Raw genomic sequence first — 18,431 nt, forward strand, 5'->3', positions numbered from 1 at the left:
TGGGAAACACAGCTTCGGACTGCATCTGGCGCTTTTCCTAGCACCCGTGTTTCTAATATTAAGAGTCAACCACAGGAAATAACATCGAATAGCCAACCTTACATGTTGCTTTATGTCAAGTTTGTTGTACTTATTGCTCAATCCCCTTTGGATTGGAGCTGCACAAGGCCTAGAGACCTCCTGCCTTGCATTGTATGCACCTTTCTACCATCACCAACCTGTGAGCCTCTAATTAAATATATTCAGTAACCTGTAAGTAATACTGCCTGAAGAATGTAAATGAGAAAAAGAAAAAGGAAAGGTTCGAATCAGGCCGACCACGATCTACACCATGCCAGATAGAAAAGCGAACACAAAAAAGAAAACAAGAAAGGAAAAGGAAAAGGAAGCGTAGGGGAAAAAAAAAAAAAAGCCATTCCATAGTCTATTCACTTGCCGAGTAAACTCCCACAGATATCGCCCAAATAATTTAAAAAGAAGTTAACTAAGGTCACAATGGAGATCAAGGAGCACAGTTAATTAAGCATCCAATCATTTGCGTGTTCGTCTGCCACGGGTCGCTTTTCCTTTGGATACGCCGTTTGTCTTGGAGCCGTTGGCTTCGGGGGGCTCTTTGGGCGCCTCAACCTGGACACCGTTATCACTGCTGCTGGCGTTACTGCCGCTGCTAGGATGTCGGACCGGATTAGCCCTAGGGGCTGGCGGCAAGACGACGTGATTGTATGCGGCGGGGTCGATGTATGATTGACGGGACGAAGGTCGATATACCGGCTGATACATGGAATCCGGTGCCGTGCTCATATTATAGTCAGGGCTGGTAGACATGGAATACCGTGGGTCGAAGCCCATGACTTGTGCTGGCGAATATGAAACATAGGTAGAAGTGGACATTGGAATGGCATTTGATGACGATCTTGAGCGTGGCACCCAGTCCGGGTCGTCAGGAAGAGGCCGCGGGAGAGGCTGAGTCTTCCCGGATGACGGGGGACGACCGGACGGATCATCCTGAAAATTATATGCGCCAGGTATTCGAGGTGATGTATTTGGCTGATGCATACGTAGCGTTTGCGTGGGTGTCCTGGGGCGGGCTTGCGGTGCTTGCAAAGTAGGCATATGGTATCCAGACGCGGTATCGGTTGCAGACGAAAAAGCCGCCTCTTGAGACCACCTTCCATTGGATTGCGCAGGTAGGACAACCGGGGGCAACATATTTCTGCCGTTGACCCGGGCGGATTTACTGCCCCGCGATCCGTTTACCATCTCGCTCTGCATCCGCCGCCTCTCCAATGCCTCAAGTTCACGCTGAGAAAGCTTGACTTTAGATTTACCGAATGTTTGTGCGTACCTGATTCGCTCCAGTGCTCTCTCCACCAGGCGATCGTCCCTGTCCTTCATCGCAAGCTGCATGGCATATGCCAGAGTGCTGTCTTGATAAGCTTCATTAAGTGCATATTCGTCATGTTCGTCGTCCGAGCTCTCTCCATCACTTTCCATCGGCAGTCCATTCATCATATCCACAGGCACGGCCAATCGGAGATGATTCATCTGTTGTCGACCGAGAGCAACGCTCGGCTGTAGGGGCACACCGTCTTCACTCCCGCTATCATCACCATCACCCTCCAACCGGTCCACACGATTCTTCTTACCCTTTTTGCTCCTCCCCATTCGTGCCCCCGGCGGTCTTCCCCATTGGGGCATATCATAAGGAGTTCGCGGCCGACCACCTAGACCGCCTCCTCGGAAAAAGCATTCTCAATTGGTTTGTCCATGAATGCGGCGTGTCCCAGGACCGTTACGCCGGTAGCGCCAATAAGCCATAAAACCGCACCGATCGGCGAGGCCCAGAGGCCAAGCGGGACAGCAACGATCAACAAGCCGGTGTAGAGCTGAGAGGTTGTCGCTCTGAAGACACCGACGTCAAGATCCCGGCCCTCGAGCTTGCCAATCCCATACGTACCGCCGATTACGAGAAGAATGACGAACAGGAGCAGCAGATTCGTCAGCAAGCTGTAGATGCTGAGCATGATGAACACGACGATGTAGTTGCTGGAGAAGTAGCTGAGGTTGTAGTTCAGGCGGCTTTGCATTTCACTGAAATTAGCAGGCTTCGACACCCTCTTGAAATCGAAGAACTCCGAGATAGGTTTGAGATTAGCAAAGCGCGAGGAGAACGATTGCGCGCGAACAGCACTGAACCTATCGCCGAAGTTGAAGCGTGATGTCAAGGCATCGAGGGGTATCTGGATGGGCGCCATGATGAGATACGGCAAGCTGTGGGCAATTGAGGATGTGGATAAAGAGCGTTTGAGGAAGACCTGTCACCAAGCACGAGGGTCAGCGAAACGAGTCCAAATTTGTGTGCTTTGGATGCTGGGTGCTGTCTTGGATAAAGCTCTGGGTGCTTTTGCACATATTGCAATTGTTTCACACAAGTGGAACAAAACTGACCTTTCAGAAAGCCTTTGCAAGAGATGCACGATTCAGCAGCGGAACACGGCCCTTTTTTTGTGATTGAGGAAGAGGGTGCAGAGCGAGCGAGCGAGCAAGCGAGAGCCAGGCGTCCAAGCAATTATTTCCGGCTTTGACCTCCTGTCTTCAAACTGCAAACTTTCCGATGGGGCCACAGTTTCTCTCTTCCCCTAGCGCTAGCCTAGATACGGAATGGCGCTCTACCTTTAGCGCAAAAACTAGAAAATGCTTATGTAAACCACGACCCCGTTTTTTTTTTAGTTAAGTTCAAAAAAGGCACTGAAGTTAACTTGGGAGTGAAGAGTCAAGACTTCGGGTGGAAAACTTGAGGCCAATCGAGAGGGATCGAGTACACACACACACACACACACACAAAGTTCACGATATTGCTGGAATGGGGGAGGCACCTTGAGGAGGATCTCCCGCCTCATGGCACCTCCATCTTTGGGAAAAAAAAAAAAAAAAATGGAGATGTAGTTATGTATCGGTCAGAGATTAATTAGGTTGTAGTTAAAAGACTCTGGCAGACTGCTCTGCGCTGCTTTGGAATTGCTGAAGAGAGAAGAGGACGGAAAGTGAGGAAATGGGGCTGGGCAGAGATTTTAAGAGGGGTAAAAACCTACGGCTACATTGAGGTCCTGCAGGACTGGGTTCAAAGGCCTCTTTCGTTATTCCCTCTTGCATGCAGTTTCCGCCTCTTGGATTTCCCTCCGCCGGCGTGCAGAGCCCATCACAGGCCTCGCAGCCCAAGCCAGCCCTCGCTTGATGGCGGGCGGTTGACGAGCCTGGGGCATCGAAACAGCCCGTGGAGCCCGACCCATTTGGGCTGTCGATCCAGTGGCCGTGATTGGGCCACGTTGTGGTACCGTTCAGAAAAAGTTACCCGCAAGAAACTGCCACTCTCTCCCGCCGCTCACTACATGTATCTACACAGCTACGGAGTACTACCTGTCCTCCTCGAGTTAAACTGCCGTATATCCTCTCTCGTCTCTGAGCTTTAGCCTCCGTTGGCCCATTATCTGTGGGCCGGCCCAAAATGAGGCAAGCTGCGTTGTTCCGAGTCCTCCTTCTGCTCGCTGGCTTCCTTGCCCTTGCGGCTGCTTGGACTAAAGAAGGTGTGTGTGCCTTTTTCTGCCCACACGACCGGCCGTAACTCGATACTGACTGCTGTGCGATTGAACCAGATCACGAAATATTTCGCCTTCGTGAGGAGATCATAGCGACAGAGGGCGTCAATGTTACCTTTTACGGTATGCTGCCGTCCTGTCATCCCAATCCAAACACAGCCATCCAAGGTTCTCACATCTACCAGATTTCCTCGGCGTAAAGCCCAGCGCTAGCCATGTCGAGATAACAAAAGCTTTCCGCAGGAAGTCCAAGCAGCTCCATCCAGACAAGGCGAAGCGCTCCTTTATCGCGTCCCGCGCTAAACCGCCCCGAACATCCTCGGGGAAGAAAAAGGACGGCGTTCATGTCAGCAAGCGGCCTTCCGACCGAGAAATCCAAAAGGTCGTCAAACATGCGACGGAGCGATATGCGCGACTGGGTATAGTCCACGACGTCCTCAAAGGCCCGGGGAGAGAGCGATACGACCACTTCTTGAATAATGGCTTCCCCATATGGAAGGGTAGTGGGTACTATTATTCGCGATTCCGCCCCGGCTTGGGTACTGTCCTCATAGGTCTCTTTCTTGCCTTCGGCGGAGCTGCCCATTACCTAGCTCTCGTCCTCAGCTGGAAGAGACAGGTCGAATTTGTGGACCGATATATCCGACATGCTCGCCGAGCTGCGTGGGGCGACGAACTGGGCATTCAGGGGATCGGAAATCTGAGTAACTATAACGACAATGCGTCCACCACGGCCGCTGCTGAAAATGGCGAAGAGCACGTCGTCCTGAACAGAAAACAGAAACGAATGATGGAGAAAGAAAACCGCAAGGAGAGCAAGAAGGCGAAAAAGGAGGGATCTTCCGGTACGGCCACTCCAACCAATGTTGTTACCTCGGTTGGGGATCGAAAGAGGGTTGTCGCCGAAAATGGCAAGGTTCTTATCGTCGATGCCATCGGAAATGTGTTCTTGGAAGAAGAAACTGAGGATGGGGAAAAGGAAGAATTCTTTCTCGATATCAACGAGATCCACCGGCCGACAATGCGTGATACGCTCGCATATAGACTTCCACAGTGGCTTTACCGCAAGCTTGTAGGTCGATCCGTTCAGGATACGCCTTCCCAAGCCCAGGATCCTGTCGATGATGAAGTTACCACTTCTGCCGAACCGGAGACCGATAGCGTATCTACTCCAGACGTATCTTCAAAGAAAGCAAGAAAGAGGAGAGGGAAGAACGCTTGAGTTGAAAAAATGTACGCTGCTACTTGTGTAAATTACTCTGTATTTCTATATTTGGCAACAAAAGTTTTCGTTCCATGACGAAGCATTCTGTGTCCGGCATATGTACATGCAGGTAAGCCTGCTTCACGGCTCGGGGATTCATTGCGCTGTCATCGGCCTATCAAGCTCCGCTTGCGGAGTTCTCCTGAGCTGGATCGGGTATCAACGTGGAAACCCCATCGGGTATGCATACATGACCAACTATGTATGCACATACAAACATGCATCTGGACCATGCGAAGTGTGAACTATTCCCTGTTGACTCGGAAGAATGCCAATAATGGCTGTCGGTTCCTTTGAGCTTGTCAGGAAACCTTCATATACCCCAGACCGACCCCCACCCAAAAAATCAGCTTCTGAAGACATACTCTGAATTCTATTATTTATTCTCAGACCGACGGATGTCTGGATTGATATACCGAAACCAGAAGAACGTAACCAGATTTTCAGAGGAAGCCAGGATAACAGCTCTATACAAACTATGAAAGCATGTTTTCGTCCATCTTTTCTATCGTTACTCGCGAAATTCATCTCGCGGTCAATTCGCAAAAAAGTTCATCAATTCGTCCCAGGCCGCGGCGTATCGAGTCGGGGTATCTCGCCATTCGTTCGACCGTATCATTAAAAATTTCCCGCATGATCCACATCCTCCAAAAACGGAAAACCCGAACAGAAAAAAACAAGTCCCTCCCCGTTCCTCCAACTCTAACAGAAGAAACCGGAAGCCAAACAAAAGTGAAAAAGAAACAAGCGCAAACATAGAAATGATCACAAGAACATCTTCGCAACAGAGACCAATCCCTTGACACTCTCACCGATGCCATTCCCACCGCTATCGAACCCGCCAATACTACCTCCCCTCGATCTCCCACCCATCAAACTCTTGGGAAGACGAACTCCCACGGCGCTCAGCAGCTTCTGCAGCACCCCTCCCGTGATCAGCGGCATGATCACCATCAGGAAAACCTTCACTGGATGCCGCTTCGCATAATGGACTATATGTCTGAACAGGCGTTTGATCTTATGCACAATGCGTGCCACAAACCCCGAGCGCGGCTTTGCTCGGCGTGAGGAAGAGCCGCCGGCGGAATAGACGGAGGAGGCCGAGGAGCGATTGGCGTAGCTCCCCAGGCTGAAAATGGAGGGCGCGCTGGTGGAATGACGCGAGTGGTGGTGGTGGTTTGAGCTGACGGTGGAGTGTCGGTCTTTGGAGCGACGGCGGCGGTGGGAGGTACTGGAGAAAGGGTACAGCCAGCTCATTGTGTTGGAAAAGCGAGGTAAGCTTGCGACTTGCGTAGGGAAAAGTGTGTGAGAATCCGAGCGGCGCGTGGTTGGGAACCCGGATCCGTGCAATTGCGGTTCGCGGCCAGGTGGTAACTCTGGCGGTTGGGTTCCTGAGTGCACGAAGCCGAAGCGCCTAGTTAATTGGACGTCCCCTGGCTGCGGCTGTTCCAACGGAAATATAGTTAACTACTGTTGCCAAGCCACATATAGTTACCTGGGTTCCGTTCAGTAAAAACAACACACGGCCTTAATAATCAAACCTAGTGGATTGTACGGAGAATCGCCTTTTCATCCCAAACCGTGGCCTTTGGATTTCCTTTTCGGGCATGCCGTTGCTGAGGTTGACGTGTGATTTTCTGCAGACCTTTGCCTGCTCCGTATGCGGTTTCCTCAACATTGGGCATCAGGACGCGCCAAAGCCTTTTGTCAACCTGGAACACCATGGGATTTCCTGTCACTCACCCTCGGAATGCCCAGGTGAATTTACGGGCGCGTAGGAGCCAAACGTGAAAAGGTCGCCTCGGAGACCTGCTTCTCACGGGCATAGGTCGCAATCTAGCCCTAGACCGTGTTCACGGCTCGCATGCGCCTTTGGATCCTGCCAAATCCCGTGATGACGACGACTACCAAGAGAGGGATAAGGGACGTTTGAAGTTCACCAAGCGTCATTTTACCAGCCTGGGCCACTGGATGTGCTATGCTACCCATCGATCTTGTTAGGGAATCCTTGAACCTCCCGGCGCAATTGCAGGATATGGACGACTTGGCAAACGTCCTCCATACGGAATTTTTGTTTCAGTTTTAAAATTCGACGTTCAATGGCTCGAGTCAGGCCTAGGCCTGATGATCACAGAAAGCCTTTTGGACTCTCTTAGTACGAACTCATCAGCTTTTGCTTACTATGTCGATATGCTACTTACCTAGCTACACCTAAACGCAATGAGGATTGCTGAAGCCTGGGACGCGACTTAGAATCCCTTTAAGGTCAAAGCATTTACCGTGCTCATTGATCGAGCACAAGCCAAATTGGTTCTCAAAACGAAAGAAATGCCAATTTTCGGTCAGAAGCGCATAGCTCGAGATCTAGGATATTGTGCCTAGATTCTTGATTGAAGGCCTCTCATCAGAGGCTCTGGAGGTCCGGATTTGACAATGGGACGGAGCTTGATCACATGTTTGAGCTTAAGGACTTGTGGCAGAATCGCAATATCGATTGGAATACCCTCTTTCGGAGAGCTAGAAAATATGCTATTGTCATCAGATGTTGTCCCCCTCAGCAATCGTCGTCGACTTCTCCCGGTGGCTCACTCTATGATTGGATGAGCTTTCAGATGCGACTGACTTCGCTGCCACGTAGCCAGATACAAGCCCTGAAAATATTCACTGTTCGGCTCGGAAGTCGACGATATGTAAGTGGGTTCCCGCTTAGCAGCAAGCCAAGGAGACTCGCATACTATCATCAAGCCAGACATTCAAGATTGAAACGTGTCAAAGTAGACCCGTCCTCAAGGTTGTCTGCAACATTGATCGCATAGGGGTTTGCGGGCGCTCTGTGATCGCAGATCGTGGGTGGAAGGCGGGTATCAACCCCCCGAGCCACGTTCAATGGAGGACACTGGGAGTTTTGCCTCTCGGGAAACATTTGATCACCTATTGTGACGTGTGTGGGACCTCCTCTTCTTTTGCTTGATTTGGTTCCCCATAAAGTTGATTGACAGTCTTGTGTCCAGGCAATCAAAACTCTCCGCCTTGGGAAGTGAGCAACCCCCCCCCCCCCCCCCCCCCCCCCCCGGCATTACCACGGTATAGCTGCAACTACCTACTTTGGCGAGGAAGCTTCCCTCCAGATAATATGACAATGGATGTAGAGCGCCGCGTGTATCACGAAATGCGTGCGTCGGCGTATTCCCTAGAATATCAGATATAACCCAACCCAATACTACATTTCCAGCACACAAGATCCCTTAGTTAGGATTACAGGATACGTGGGTTATCTGAACCGGGTTCTTCAGGCCCTTGAGTTTCCTTGTTGGAAAATTAACCGTACAAATGGCAAGTTGAGAATATTCTCGGTCGGCAAAGCACAAGGGACACCGATGCACTTCCCATTGATGAGCCTGGTGGCGAGGACATCACCGGACGTACAATTGACTACAACATCTGCAAGTGTGCTGGTGCCAACCATCTTCGCTTTCCTGCCCGTTAAATCATGCACCAACCGCATCTAAGAAGGGACCAATCTTTGCCTCACGCACTCCTTGTGCCCGTGCTCCTAATGTATGCCTTGTAGTTTACGCAAGTATTACAGCCTCCGAAGGCGGCACTGGCTCAATAAGGGCACGGTAGCAAGCCCTCCCAGACTCCCCCCAAAGAAATTTAGCCACAGAAAGGTCAAGAAAGAGCTGGCAAGAAGGAGCACTTCGACCAAAGGATGAGCCGCGGTGTTTAATCAACCGCTATGGTTGTTGATTTCTCAAGGGAGCCCCGACACACCAAAATGACAGATTTTATGTACGGAGTAGTTACGGAGTAGACTTCGTAGTGAAAGAGCGTCACGTCTTTGATAGGATCTGATTGGACGAAGCTGCTGATTACCCAATTATTTTATTAACTAGCTTATGATCACGTGGAATAAACTCTAAAACGCTTAAGTAATTTGGTGTATTACATAATTACTGAGTGGATTGACTTTCTGTGATTGGAACAACGTCATCGCCTGCCATAAGAGAACGCGGTTGGGCGAGAGTGCCGTCGACGGGCCAGCTGGCTTTATTCTTGCTTCCACCTGGATATCCTGAAAGATTTGTTCATTTCACATATGAATTCAAAGATAAACAACAGTATTCCCGAGGAGTTTTAGGAATTGAGGAGCATTGAAAGATTAGAGAATGGCTGGTAGGGAAGCCAGAGCCTGAGCGTTGTGCTGATATGACCTTAACCACAGATGCTAAAAAAGACCTCCTCTCGCAGATACCCGTGTAGATTATTGTACGCTTGCGGGCACATAACCTATCCTAGTATCCACGAACATCCTCACTGATCCTGGATGTCCAGACAAGATCTTGGAAATAGATCCCTCCGCCACACAGCAGAAAATCCGTGATGCCTATAAACGGTAAGATTTCCCACCGTCATCGGGCCCCTTTTAGTTCGTGAAACGTTACTGATGGCTCACCATATCCTGGCAGCGCCGCCCTCAAGCACCATCCCGACCGCGTACCCGCAGACTCCCCCGATAGAGCCGCCCGAACGAAGAAATTCCAACAGATAAACGATGCGTATTACGTTCTCTCAGACCCGCACAGGCGCCGTGAGTACGATGCAGCACGTCGCACCTCGTCCTCGGCGGGATCATCCTGGGCCCACGAGCACCCTCCCCCGCAGGCTGAGTCGTTCGCTTCCGACCAGTTTGGATCGATGTTCGAGGAGATGCTTCGAGAGGAAGGTATGTCGGCCAGTGAAGCTGAGGCCGCCGGGGGATATCTATGGTCCATCGTAGGAGGTCTTAGCGGCGGTGCTATAGGGTTCATTGTTGCGAACTTCCCGGGAGCTGTGGCGGGAGCAGTCGCAGGAAATAGGCTTGGAGCGGTGAGAGACAAGAAAGGGAAGAGTGTCTATGAAGTTTTCCAAGAGTTGCCGCAAACGGACAAGGCTAAGATATTGAGTCAGTTAGCCACGAAGGTCTTGCAGTCAGCCGTGTCATAACGGCTCCGCGTATGGAGTTTTGGTTACTATGTTAAACGGGACGGCGTTTGTTAGGATGGTACTCGTTCGTCGAAAGCACCGCGATTACCTTTTTTTTTGTCTTTTTTCTTTTTTTTTTTTTTTTGGTTCCCTCTTTTATTTATTTATTTATTCATTTATTAAATCCCTCCTTGTCGATTGCGCTCACAGCAAAGGCGCGAGGTTTTCGAAAGGGTTCTCTGTTAATACAATTGATATGACGTATGTAGTGAACAAGTCCTGGAACCAGGGCCAAGATTTCGAACGCCATCGATCTGGTTTGTTTGTCACGGGTCGTGTCTTTTTAAAGGAGGGCCATTACCATAGTGAAGTCGCTGTCGCCAAGTCTGGCTGCTTCGTGATAACAGTCGGCGATTCCCGTCTCGAGGTCGGAGAGAGGAAAGGTGTTTTCCGTCCTTTCGAGTCTCTGTTTCATACCTGGAGAGAATTTTTCATGGCACAGCGCAAGGATCGGAGGGTCGGCGTGTACGCGGACGAATGTTCCTCCACAGCCCGAGATCGATAAAGCATCATTGGTCAAGCGCTGCAATCATTTGGAGGTCTTAGCCTTACGATTGGGCGCGTAGCGCCTCGAGCCGGCGGTCGCTCGAGTTTTTGTGGCTACTGTGATTCACGGGCCAAACCCCCTATTTTTCCAAGCTTGACGGTTGGCTTCAATATGAGAGCAAGTGGAGGAAGAGCACTTTGACAGTAAGCTACGTGTCCCGACTCGGACGGGGCTGTGAATCACTCATGGAGTCCTTTTTTTTTTATTTAAAAAAAAAAAAAAAGAAAATGGCTCTGGCCTTGATCACGCTCGTATTGATTTTCGAAAATTTCGAGTCGGCGACTCGCGAGGCACAGCTTGGCAAACGTGTAATTTTTTGCGTTCCGTGACCCGGGCAGACTGAACTTTGGATTGTTGACCTGCACAGAAGAAGCCGATACAGAGCTTCCCGGTTCCGACGCAAGGACGCGAAGCGGTATCTCCCAGTCTGAACCCTGAAAATTTTGTGCAACATGATCTTCAACGCGCGCAAGCCACATTCCGGGCGGATGACAGGTCTACGCATTCCGGACTGACATCCATGCCAATGGAGACTCGATAACTGAACGGATGATGGAACTTCCTGATAACAGGGGCATCTGCTTTCGTGGCCGATCTCAACAGGACGATCGGGACGTGCTTGGCTCAAACTCCCAATGTGGCAGTCTGCCCGACACCGATCCGTATCCTCACGGTTCCATGCTAGCTGAGAACTTTAATTTTCTCTGTTTTGGGCCAGCACAGAATCAAGAGAATCCCTTGATAGAACGTCCAAAGCCTGGGGGACCAAAATCGCCGTGAAAATTCTCCATCCACGACAAGATAATCCCTCTAGGCAGTCAAATTCCTTAGCGTCTGCTTGATTTTCGTGACGGGGCATGGGCTGGACAATTCTGTGGACGATTCTGTCTCGTGGCGCCGAGTAGTTTAAAACTCCCAAACAAGCGGCCAAGCCGCCTTCTTTACCCTGATGCCACAGAAACCGTGAAGAAAAACAACCTCCCGTTGTTTCTTCAGCGATGCAAACAATCTCCTAGGCAAGGGTCAAAATACACCGAGCCTCCGACAGTCGGCAAAACTCAGAGTGGTAATCTTGGGTCATCTGCGAACGGCACGGGGGCTGCTTGCTTGATCCAAGAGCTGCCCCGTACCAGTCTCCTTAAACACGAGCCGGGGCTCAGAACCGAAGAGCCCTTCTTTTTTTTTTTTATGCAGCCGTTTGCTCGGAGCTAATTTATATGCTTTCCGAGATTTTTTTTCTTTTTTTTCTTTTCTTGCAGCCAGGGTGCCTATGACGTTGGCACTATCGAGTCGTCTCGATTCATATTTATATATACTTCGTATCATACCTTGCTTTTTTCTCGACCATACAGGAGTCAAATAGTGCACGTTTGAGCTTTCCTTTTACAAAGGTCCTCCGTACATACATACATCGCTGCTTCTTGAGTTACACCGATTGTTCGGATACTTGTTTGCTAAGATCCCCACGGCCACATTCTTTGATCGACTTTGGGATCGTCGTTTTCTTGTTTTTATTTTTTATTTTTCCATCCAATTACACGTGGATATCACTTTGCACATTTCGATAACTCCCTTTCTCGTCCCAAAAAGAGAGAAAAAAAAAAAAGGAAGAAACTATCGTCCTTCGCTGATATGACATCCTGGATCAGAAGATTTCGAAAGGAGTCCAGCGAGCAGGTTGCGACGAAGGAGCCCGGATCAATCACGACCGCATTCAGCGACAATCCGTCCTCTGGAGCAGAAAATGATAAAGAGGCGGCCTCGATGAACTGTTCCATCCCTGGGGAGCCAGCGGCAGTCGCGTCACTTGAGCAGCCTAGGGACGCGCAAGAAACAAGCGAAAAAAGTGAAAACGCAAGAGCAGAACCTGAATATGCCTCGGGAATAACTTTATTGATTATCATCATCGGGCTGTCCCTTGCTGTACTCCTCGTTGCATTGGTAAGTTTCGTTCACTTCATTCGTGGGGATGATGGAGCTTGCTGACCGAGCTACCCTTAGGACAACACGATTATCACGACAGCTATTCCAACAATCACTAACCATTTCAAGGCTCTTGATGATGTCGGTTGGTATGGAAGTTCATATCTCCTCACTACCTGTGCCTTTCAGTTGGTGTTTGGGAAGGTGTACACTTTCTTTCCTGTGAAATGGGTGTTTTTGACCGCCATCGGCATTTTTGAAATTGGCTCAGTTGTTTGCGGAGCTGCGCCAAGCTCCGAAGCTCTCATCATTGGCCGTGCTGTTGCTGGTATGGGCGCATCGGGGATATTCTCTGGTGCTTTGGTGATTGTCGCTTATACGGTTCCCCTGGAGAAACGACCCATCTGTATGTCATTCATTTCCCTCTCTTCTCTCCTCGTCCCCACCCTAAAACATCATCTTTTTTTTTTTTTTTTAAACCTAAGCTGATTTGTTTTTGTAAACGCTAGATAATGGTCTTTTCGGGGGCATGTACGGTATCGCTTCGGTTGTTGGTCCACTGATGGGCGGTGCTTTTACAGACCATCTCTCCTGGAGGTGGTGCTTCTATATCAATCTCCCAATTGGTGCCGTGACCATCTTCGCCATCCTGGTTTTCCTCAAGGCCCCAAAACAAAATCTCAACACCTCGTTAAGCTGGAAAGCCCGCCTATTGCAGCTTGATCCAATTGGTTCTGCAGCGTTCATGCCCGGTGTCGTCTGTCTTCTCCTCGCTCTCCAGTGGGGTGGCACCAGATATGCCTGGGGCAATTGGCGCATCATCATTCTTTTCATTCTCTTCGCGATATTGATCAGCGTGTTCATTGGAATTCAAATCTACAAAGGTGATAATGCAACTGTTCCTCCACGCATTTTCACACAGAGAAGCATTTCATCCGCAGCTTTCTTTGCACTCACATTAGGATCCTCGTTCTTCATAATTGTCTTCTACCTGCCTATTTGGTTTCAGGCTATCAAAGGCGCTTCGGCCACAAAGTCGGGAATCATGGCTATTCCACTAGTCTTGGCTTTGGTGATTTTCTCCTTGTTGAGTGGAATCGGAACTACCGTTACTGGATACTATACTCCGTTTACGTACGTGGCAAGCATCTTATCGACAATTGGGGCAGGTATGCTCACGACCTTCACTACGACCACCGGCCATGAAAAGTGGATTGGGTATCAAGTTATCTTCGGCACTGGGCTTGGGTTTGGATTCCAGCTACCGCTCATTGCAGCCCAAACCGTACTGCCGCTGGAGGATGTGGCAGTTGGAACTGTGATTGTTATGTTCGCCCAGACGTTTGGTGGAGCGTTGTTCGTATCTGTTGGCCAGAACGTTTTCGGCAATCGCCTTATGAGCGGCATCAGGGAAGCAGTGCCAGATATAGACCCGTCGCTGGTATTGGAAGTCGGCGCCACCCAGCTCAAGGAGCTGGTACCGCCGGCCCTTCTAGATAACGTTCAGGAGGCATACAACGCGGCTCTTACCAACACCTGGTACGTGTCCGTTGCCATGTCTGCGATAGGCATCATTGGCGCCCTTGGCTTGGAGTGGAAGAGTGTCAAGGGAAAGCAAATCCAGCCAGGTGTAGTCTAAACATGGGTCCTTTCGGCCTGCTTGGTGACCCAAAAATGTCACCCCGCGGCCTCTGGTCCCGCCGTATTGCAGGAGGGACATGGTACCGACTTCGAGCGTGGTGTTAAGTGATCGCTGTACTTTTATGTTTCCTTGGGAGCATTATCTGGGAAATTTATTTGGCTTTTCGTTTTTCATGACAATGTGTTCGCTGCGGGAGAGGATCTCTCATCTGCTCTGAGAAAAAGAGCTTGGCGTTTGGCGGAAGAAATATCTCATGCATATGTACAGTACAAAGCTCTCTGCTTTTGCCAAAAAAAAAAAAACAGAGTGATAGATGCAGAAATCCATATAGCATTATTTAATGGACAGGGCTGGAGAAGCGTTCGGTTTGTGAGCTGTAATCATCTTCTTTTTCCCCTGGCTGGCTGTGGCAGCTTTCACGGGTTAACTAACTCGTTACACGCTGCTGGGAGAAAGTGTCTGTGCTTGAGTCCGGCTCCACTTGATCTGGATGCTCAAGCCAGGATGCGCGTTCAAATCACAGAGCGTGCTGCGGGCATATGGATGAGGCCAGCATTCGATCTGACCCTCCAGGCTGGTTGGGAATGCTGTCTGGCAGACTTGTTTAGCCAGATCCGTCCGTACGAGTTTTGGTCGGGAGGGTCTTTTTTGTGCAAACCATTGACCAAACCCTGGGAGAGTTACGTACGTCCTGCCCACGGATCAACCCCTGACTCGGGTCCTCGCCGGCTCGTAAACTATGCTGTGAGGGAGAGGGGGGCTCCACAATGGAGATCAGAAGCCAACTCATCTTCGTCCTCTTTCACCGTCTGTGGAAGTGCTTTCTGCCCCTCTCTCATTTCCTTTTGCTCTGAATCGCATAGCTCCTTATTCCCGATTTTTCGTTTCTTTTTTCCTTTTTAACTTTCTTCGCAAGTTTTCAATTCGTCTTACTCAGAATTTGTAGCAAGGCGCGGTGCCTCCTTTTCTTCTTCTCCTTTTTATTCCGTTTTACTTGAGAACGCAGGATACCCCGCATAGTTAGACCGCGATCATGACCGCCGAAGCAGCAAGCGTGTACCCCTCCCTCGAAAACCGTCCTATCAAAAACACAATTTGCCTGTTCGACGTCGATGGTACACTGACCCCAGCGAGGCTGGTGAGTGCATCTCCTTGCCTGTGAAAAAAGGAGCAACACAAGAGAAGAGCAATTCTTTAGCTTGCAGTGGAAGTTGGACTGACCGCCCCTGGCAGGGCGCCTCGCCCGAAATGCTTCAATTGCTGTCGCAGCTCCGGCACAAGTGTGCGATTGGCTATGTACGTTCAGATTACCAGTTAACCCCCCGCGCTGTTCCCTCTCCTTCCTCCCTAGCCAGATGCATAACTTTGCTTGTGCAAAATGCCAGTCCCAGCCCATCCCGGACACTGTGCGACCGTCCGCCGATCATCCCGCCTTCTTTCAACTGACATGTATGATCTGCCAATTCCCCAGGTCGGTGGCTCAGATCTAGCCAAGCAACAAGAACAGCTCGGCTCCCAGACCACGTCGGTGACATCCCTCTTCGATTTTTGCTTCGCCGAGAATGGCCTGGTCGCGTTCAGAATGGGCCAGCCCCTGAAGAGTAATAGCTTCATCCAGTGGCTCGGAGAGGAGAAATATCAGAAGCTGGTGGATTTTTGCCTGAGGTACATCGCGGATCTGAGGTTACCCAAGAAGAGAGGCACATTCGTGGAGTTCCGAAATGGTATGGTGAACATCAGCCCGATTGGACGCAATGCAAGCACGCAGGAGAGATTGGACTTTCAAGAGTACGTGTTACATGTTCGATTGATCTCACTTTTTCGGTGTTCTTTTTTCTTCTTTTCTTTTCTTTTTTCCTTTTTTTTTAATAGGAATGTGGCGTGGAACGCTAACTAATTCGCTGATCGTTTCTCCCCGTTAGGTATGACAAGGTGCATAACATCCGAAAGACCATGGTGGAGGCGTTGAAAAAGGAATTCCCCGACTATGGACTTACGTGAGTCTTACCATACAGTTCCGGTTTCGCACTTTCCACCTGACGGGTGGTTTTTCAATAAATGGGTGTTACGGCATTTCTAACAATCCGATTGTGTGTCAGATACTCCATCGGCGGACAAATCTCCTTCGACGTCTTCCCGAACGGCTGGGACAAGACGTACTGCCTCCAACACGTCGAAGCCGAAAAGAACATCTCTGGCGTTGAGTTCTCTACCATCCACTTCTTCGGCGACAAGGCCTTTGAGGGCGGGAATGACTGGGAGATCTACATTGATAAACGTACCACGGGCCATGCCGTTAACACCCCGGAGGACACAATGAAGTTACTGAGGGATATGTTCGATTTGAATTAAAAAAAAAAGGTTGTTAGCATCCACGACTACACAAGGGGTAAACGAGGTGAATCGCTGAAGAGCTTCTTTCTGCGGCGTGGTACTCCGTACGCCCATAGGATAACTACTTTTAGCCAGAAATGCCAGATATTTGGCCAGAGGTTCTCCTTGGTTATTAAAATGGTGTCACATGTTTTAACTTCCGAATAGTAGGCCCATTGAGGCATGCATGTACTATGTATACAATTTCTTGAAGACCATCCAACTTTGTTTTCGAGAATAACTTTGTTGCATTATTCATGTCCGGTTGATGATACGGGGATCATCTTGCCTGTAAAGATTAATGTAAGCTTCGGATCTTAGCCTCACAAAGCCCGGCGGTGTCTTTTCAGTAACTGGTCTTCGAGACAGATATTCCTCGGGCCCTTCTCTCTTTTCTCCATCGAGAAGTCTCACTCCCGCCTGCAGCTCATTCCGCCACAGTGGACAGGATATATCAGGATACCGCGCCGTCCATTCTTTCAGAGACATAATCGGAAGTTTTTCTTCCACGTACAGTGCTGGAATGAAAGACTTTTCCTCCTGCAGGAGGACCTCCGCGGGGATCCTGCTTCCGCCAACGATAGTCTTCCATACCCCGCCCTCTGCAAAATCTTTCAGTGTCCAAACCGTTGAGAAGATCTCCCGGCCATCCGGGGTGCGAAGCATCCAGCCATGATATTGGTTTGTAAAAGCAAAGATACCGAACGGGAGGGTGTAAGTAGTTTGAGATACCATTTCCGCGCGTGCAAAAGCGGTGCAGCTCCTCTGATTGGTATTGTTGAGGGGCAGAGAGCTGAGTACGAAGAGCCTGGCTGACGGTGGGTGAGAGCCGTCTTGTTCAACCACTCGCTTTAATGCCTCGGTCACGGAGTCCCAGCCAGTAAATGGGTGACGTGCCACCTTAGGGTGCTTGCAGTGTTTTGGAAGATTTGCGTTATCTGCAATGCAATCCACCATGAGGGTCTGTATGTTGGGCAACGAGACAGGTTCAAATGGCAGGCTGGGATCGGAGGGCATGTTGCCCGGGAGAGGCGGTCCGTCCCCGAAAAGCTGCGAGCACATAAATTTTAGCTGAAGACGAACGTTCCTCATGCGCGGAAGAATGCGGCGCAGTGCATTGCAAAAGTGAGCACCGTCTGCATTGGGTGCAACATCGGAGGAGTTGGTATCAATTTCTAGATTGATACAGCTTTCAGGAAGCGCATCCACAAGAGATATTAACTGGTCCCGGGAGAGGGAGAACGAGGGCACCGGCTGACGTGTGACGCGGAATGCGAAAGTAGTCATTCTCGGCAGCTGGACGAGAGTGCTCAGCAGGCCAGGGAGCAATGTAGCCGGTGCATCTTCAATGGGAGCAATGCGGACGGTCAATGTTCGAACGAGTGAGCCGTGACTTGCGTTGAGTTTTCCGCAGAAAACACTGACATTCGAGTCGGACAGCACAACATTGCGGTAGAGCAGTGGGAGTCCTAATTGATACCATGACCGGCTGACGAGGATGCAGCTGAAGAGATTCGAAGAATTGACCTTGACTTGAGCAAGGATCTCAACTAAGATCTCGCCCGGGAGGCAGTCAATGCCAGCCATTTTGATATCCCAGGGATAGCAGTGGCTGCGTGAGAGAACGGGGGGAAGAGGGAGAGAAAGGTGGGAGTGAAGCTTTAACATATAGCATCCGAGGCTTACTCCTCGTTTCAAACGGCTAGTGTGTCAGGCTGGCTTCTTCATAGCTATAATATGTTCAAACTTCTCAGCTTGAGACACAGCTGTCTTTTTAATACAGGGACGCGGAAGCATGCTGCCCGGCGCCGAGAGCGCTGATTTGTGATCTTTTCCCTGATTCTCGACTCAATGTTCGGAAAGGGAGAGCGCCTGCCGAGTAAACTGTTGCAGTCATTTTGGGTATAGGATGACAAATGCCATTTTTACTTTCGGAATTGTGATAGCTTCAAGGGCCTTTTGCGCGACGAGAGTGACTTTTTGGGTTTTCGACGATCAATAATAATAAATGTTCCCCGCAAATCGATTTCCGCGCATGCAGGGAAACGCTAGCACCAAAAT

General features: G+C 50.0%; 7 protein-coding genes across 7 annotated transcripts; 4 read left to right on the plus strand and 3 right to left on the minus strand.

The window, feature by feature from the left end:
• Positions 1-219: 219 nt before the first annotated feature.
• CIMG_13131 (prenylated Rab acceptor 1) lies at positions 220-2,255 on the minus strand (the record flags this gene model as incomplete). Its single annotated transcript, XM_001243385.2, has 2 exons — positions 220-1,724; positions 1,829-2,255. 2 exons carry the CDS (start codon positions 2,253-2,255, stop codon positions 532-534), a joined length of 1,620 nt encoding a protein of 539 aa, XP_001243386.2. The 3' UTR covers positions 220-531.
• Positions 2,256-3,425: 1,170 nt separating this feature from the next.
• Positions 3,426-4,915, plus strand: CIMG_07284 (DnaJ domain-containing protein). The gene is made up of 3 exons (XM_001243387.2): positions 3,426-3,584; positions 3,654-3,719; positions 3,782-4,915. Exons 1-3 carry the CDS (start codon positions 3,506-3,508, stop codon positions 4,816-4,818), a joined length of 1,182 nt encoding a protein of 393 aa, XP_001243388.1. The 5' UTR covers positions 3,426-3,505; the 3' UTR covers positions 4,819-4,915.
• A 419-nt stretch (positions 4,916-5,334) lies between these two features.
• CIMG_07285 (uncharacterized protein) lies at positions 5,335-6,117 on the minus strand (the record flags this gene model as incomplete). The annotated part of the gene is made up of 1 exon (XM_001243388.2): positions 5,335-6,117. The coding sequence occupies one exon, from the start codon at positions 6,115-6,117 to the stop codon at positions 5,626-5,628; it is 492 nt and encodes a 163-aa protein (XP_001243389.1). The 3' UTR covers positions 5,335-5,625.
• Positions 6,118-8,881: 2,764 nt separating this feature from the next.
• Positions 8,882-9,944, plus strand: CIMG_07287 (DnaJ chaperone). The gene is made up of 4 exons (XM_001243390.2): positions 8,882-9,036; positions 9,112-9,129; positions 9,196-9,256; positions 9,330-9,944. The coding sequence occupies exons 1-4, from the start codon at positions 9,030-9,032 to the stop codon at positions 9,844-9,846; spliced, it is 603 nt and encodes a 200-aa protein (XP_001243391.2). The 5' UTR covers positions 8,882-9,029; the 3' UTR covers positions 9,847-9,944.
• Positions 9,945-10,851: 907 nt separating this feature from the next.
• On the plus strand, positions 10,852-14,358 carry CIMG_07289 (drug:H+ antiporter-2). Its single transcript, XM_001243392.2, has 3 exons — positions 10,852-12,373; positions 12,434-12,761; positions 12,865-14,358. Exons 1-3 carry the CDS (start codon positions 12,065-12,067, stop codon positions 13,992-13,994), a joined length of 1,767 nt encoding a protein of 588 aa, XP_001243393.1. The 5' UTR covers positions 10,852-12,064; the 3' UTR covers positions 13,995-14,358.
• A 478-nt stretch (positions 14,359-14,836) lies between these two features.
• On the plus strand, positions 14,837-16,485 carry CIMG_07290 (phosphomannomutase). Its single transcript, XM_001243393.2, has 5 exons — positions 14,837-15,135; positions 15,231-15,293; positions 15,469-15,785; positions 15,920-15,994; positions 16,097-16,485. Exons 1-5 carry the CDS (start codon positions 15,031-15,033, stop codon positions 16,347-16,349), a joined length of 813 nt encoding a protein of 270 aa, XP_001243394.1. The 5' UTR covers positions 14,837-15,030; the 3' UTR covers positions 16,350-16,485.
• Positions 16,486-16,625: 140 nt separating this feature from the next.
• On the minus strand, positions 16,626-18,206 carry CIMG_07291 (uncharacterized protein; the record flags this gene model as incomplete). The annotated part of the gene is made up of 1 exon (XM_001243394.2): positions 16,626-18,206. The coding sequence occupies exon 1, from the start codon at positions 17,955-17,957 to the stop codon at positions 16,626-16,628; it is 1,332 nt and encodes a 443-aa protein (XP_001243395.1). The 5' UTR covers positions 17,958-18,206.
• Positions 18,207-18,431: the final 225 nt, after the last annotated feature.

This window comes from Coccidioides immitis (assembly GCF_000149335.2).
Source record: "Coccidioides immitis RS genomic scaffold supercont3.2, whole genome shotgun sequence".
NCBI lineage: Eukaryota > Fungi > Ascomycota > Eurotiomycetes > Onygenales > Onygenaceae > Coccidioides > Coccidioides immitis.

Excerpts from the sequence above, each read along its gene's own strand:
- CIMG_07287 (XM_001243390.2), top strand. Across the intron at positions 9,257-9,329 it reads ATCCGTGATGCCTATAAACG|CGCCGCCCTCAAGCACCATC; the intron begins GTAAGATTTCCC and ends ATATCCTGGCAG.
- CIMG_07289 (XM_001243392.2), top strand. The coding sequence starts at position 12,065 with ATGACATCCTGGATCAGAAGATTTCGAAAGGAGTCCAGCGAGCAGGTT. Across the intron at positions 12,374-12,433 it reads CTGTACTCCTCGTTGCATTG|GACAACACGATTATCACGAC; the intron begins GTAAGTTTCGTT and ends AGCTACCCTTAG. Across the intron at positions 12,762-12,864 it reads CCTGGAGAAACGACCCATCT|ATAATGGTCTTTTCGGGGGC; the intron begins GTATGTCATTCA and ends TGTAAACGCTAG.
- CIMG_07290 (XM_001243393.2), top strand. The coding sequence starts at position 15,031 with ATGACCGCCGAAGCAGCAAGCGTGTACCCCTCCCTCGAAAACCGTCCT. Across the intron at positions 15,786-15,919 it reads GAGAGATTGGACTTTCAAGA|GTATGACAAGGTGCATAACA; the intron begins GTACGTGTTACA and ends TCTCCCCGTTAG. Across the intron at positions 15,995-16,096 it reads TTCCCCGACTATGGACTTAC|ATACTCCATCGGCGGACAAA; the intron begins GTGAGTCTTACC and ends ATTGTGTGTCAG.
- CIMG_07284 (XM_001243387.2), top strand. The coding sequence starts at position 3,506 with ATGAGGCAAGCTGCGTTGTTCCGAGTCCTCCTTCTGCTCGCTGGCTTC. Across the intron at positions 3,585-3,653 it reads GGCTGCTTGGACTAAAGAAG|ATCACGAAATATTTCGCCTT; the intron begins GTGTGTGTGCCT and ends CGATTGAACCAG. Across the intron at positions 3,720-3,781 it reads CGTCAATGTTACCTTTTACG|ATTTCCTCGGCGTAAAGCCC; the intron begins GTATGCTGCCGT and ends CACATCTACCAG.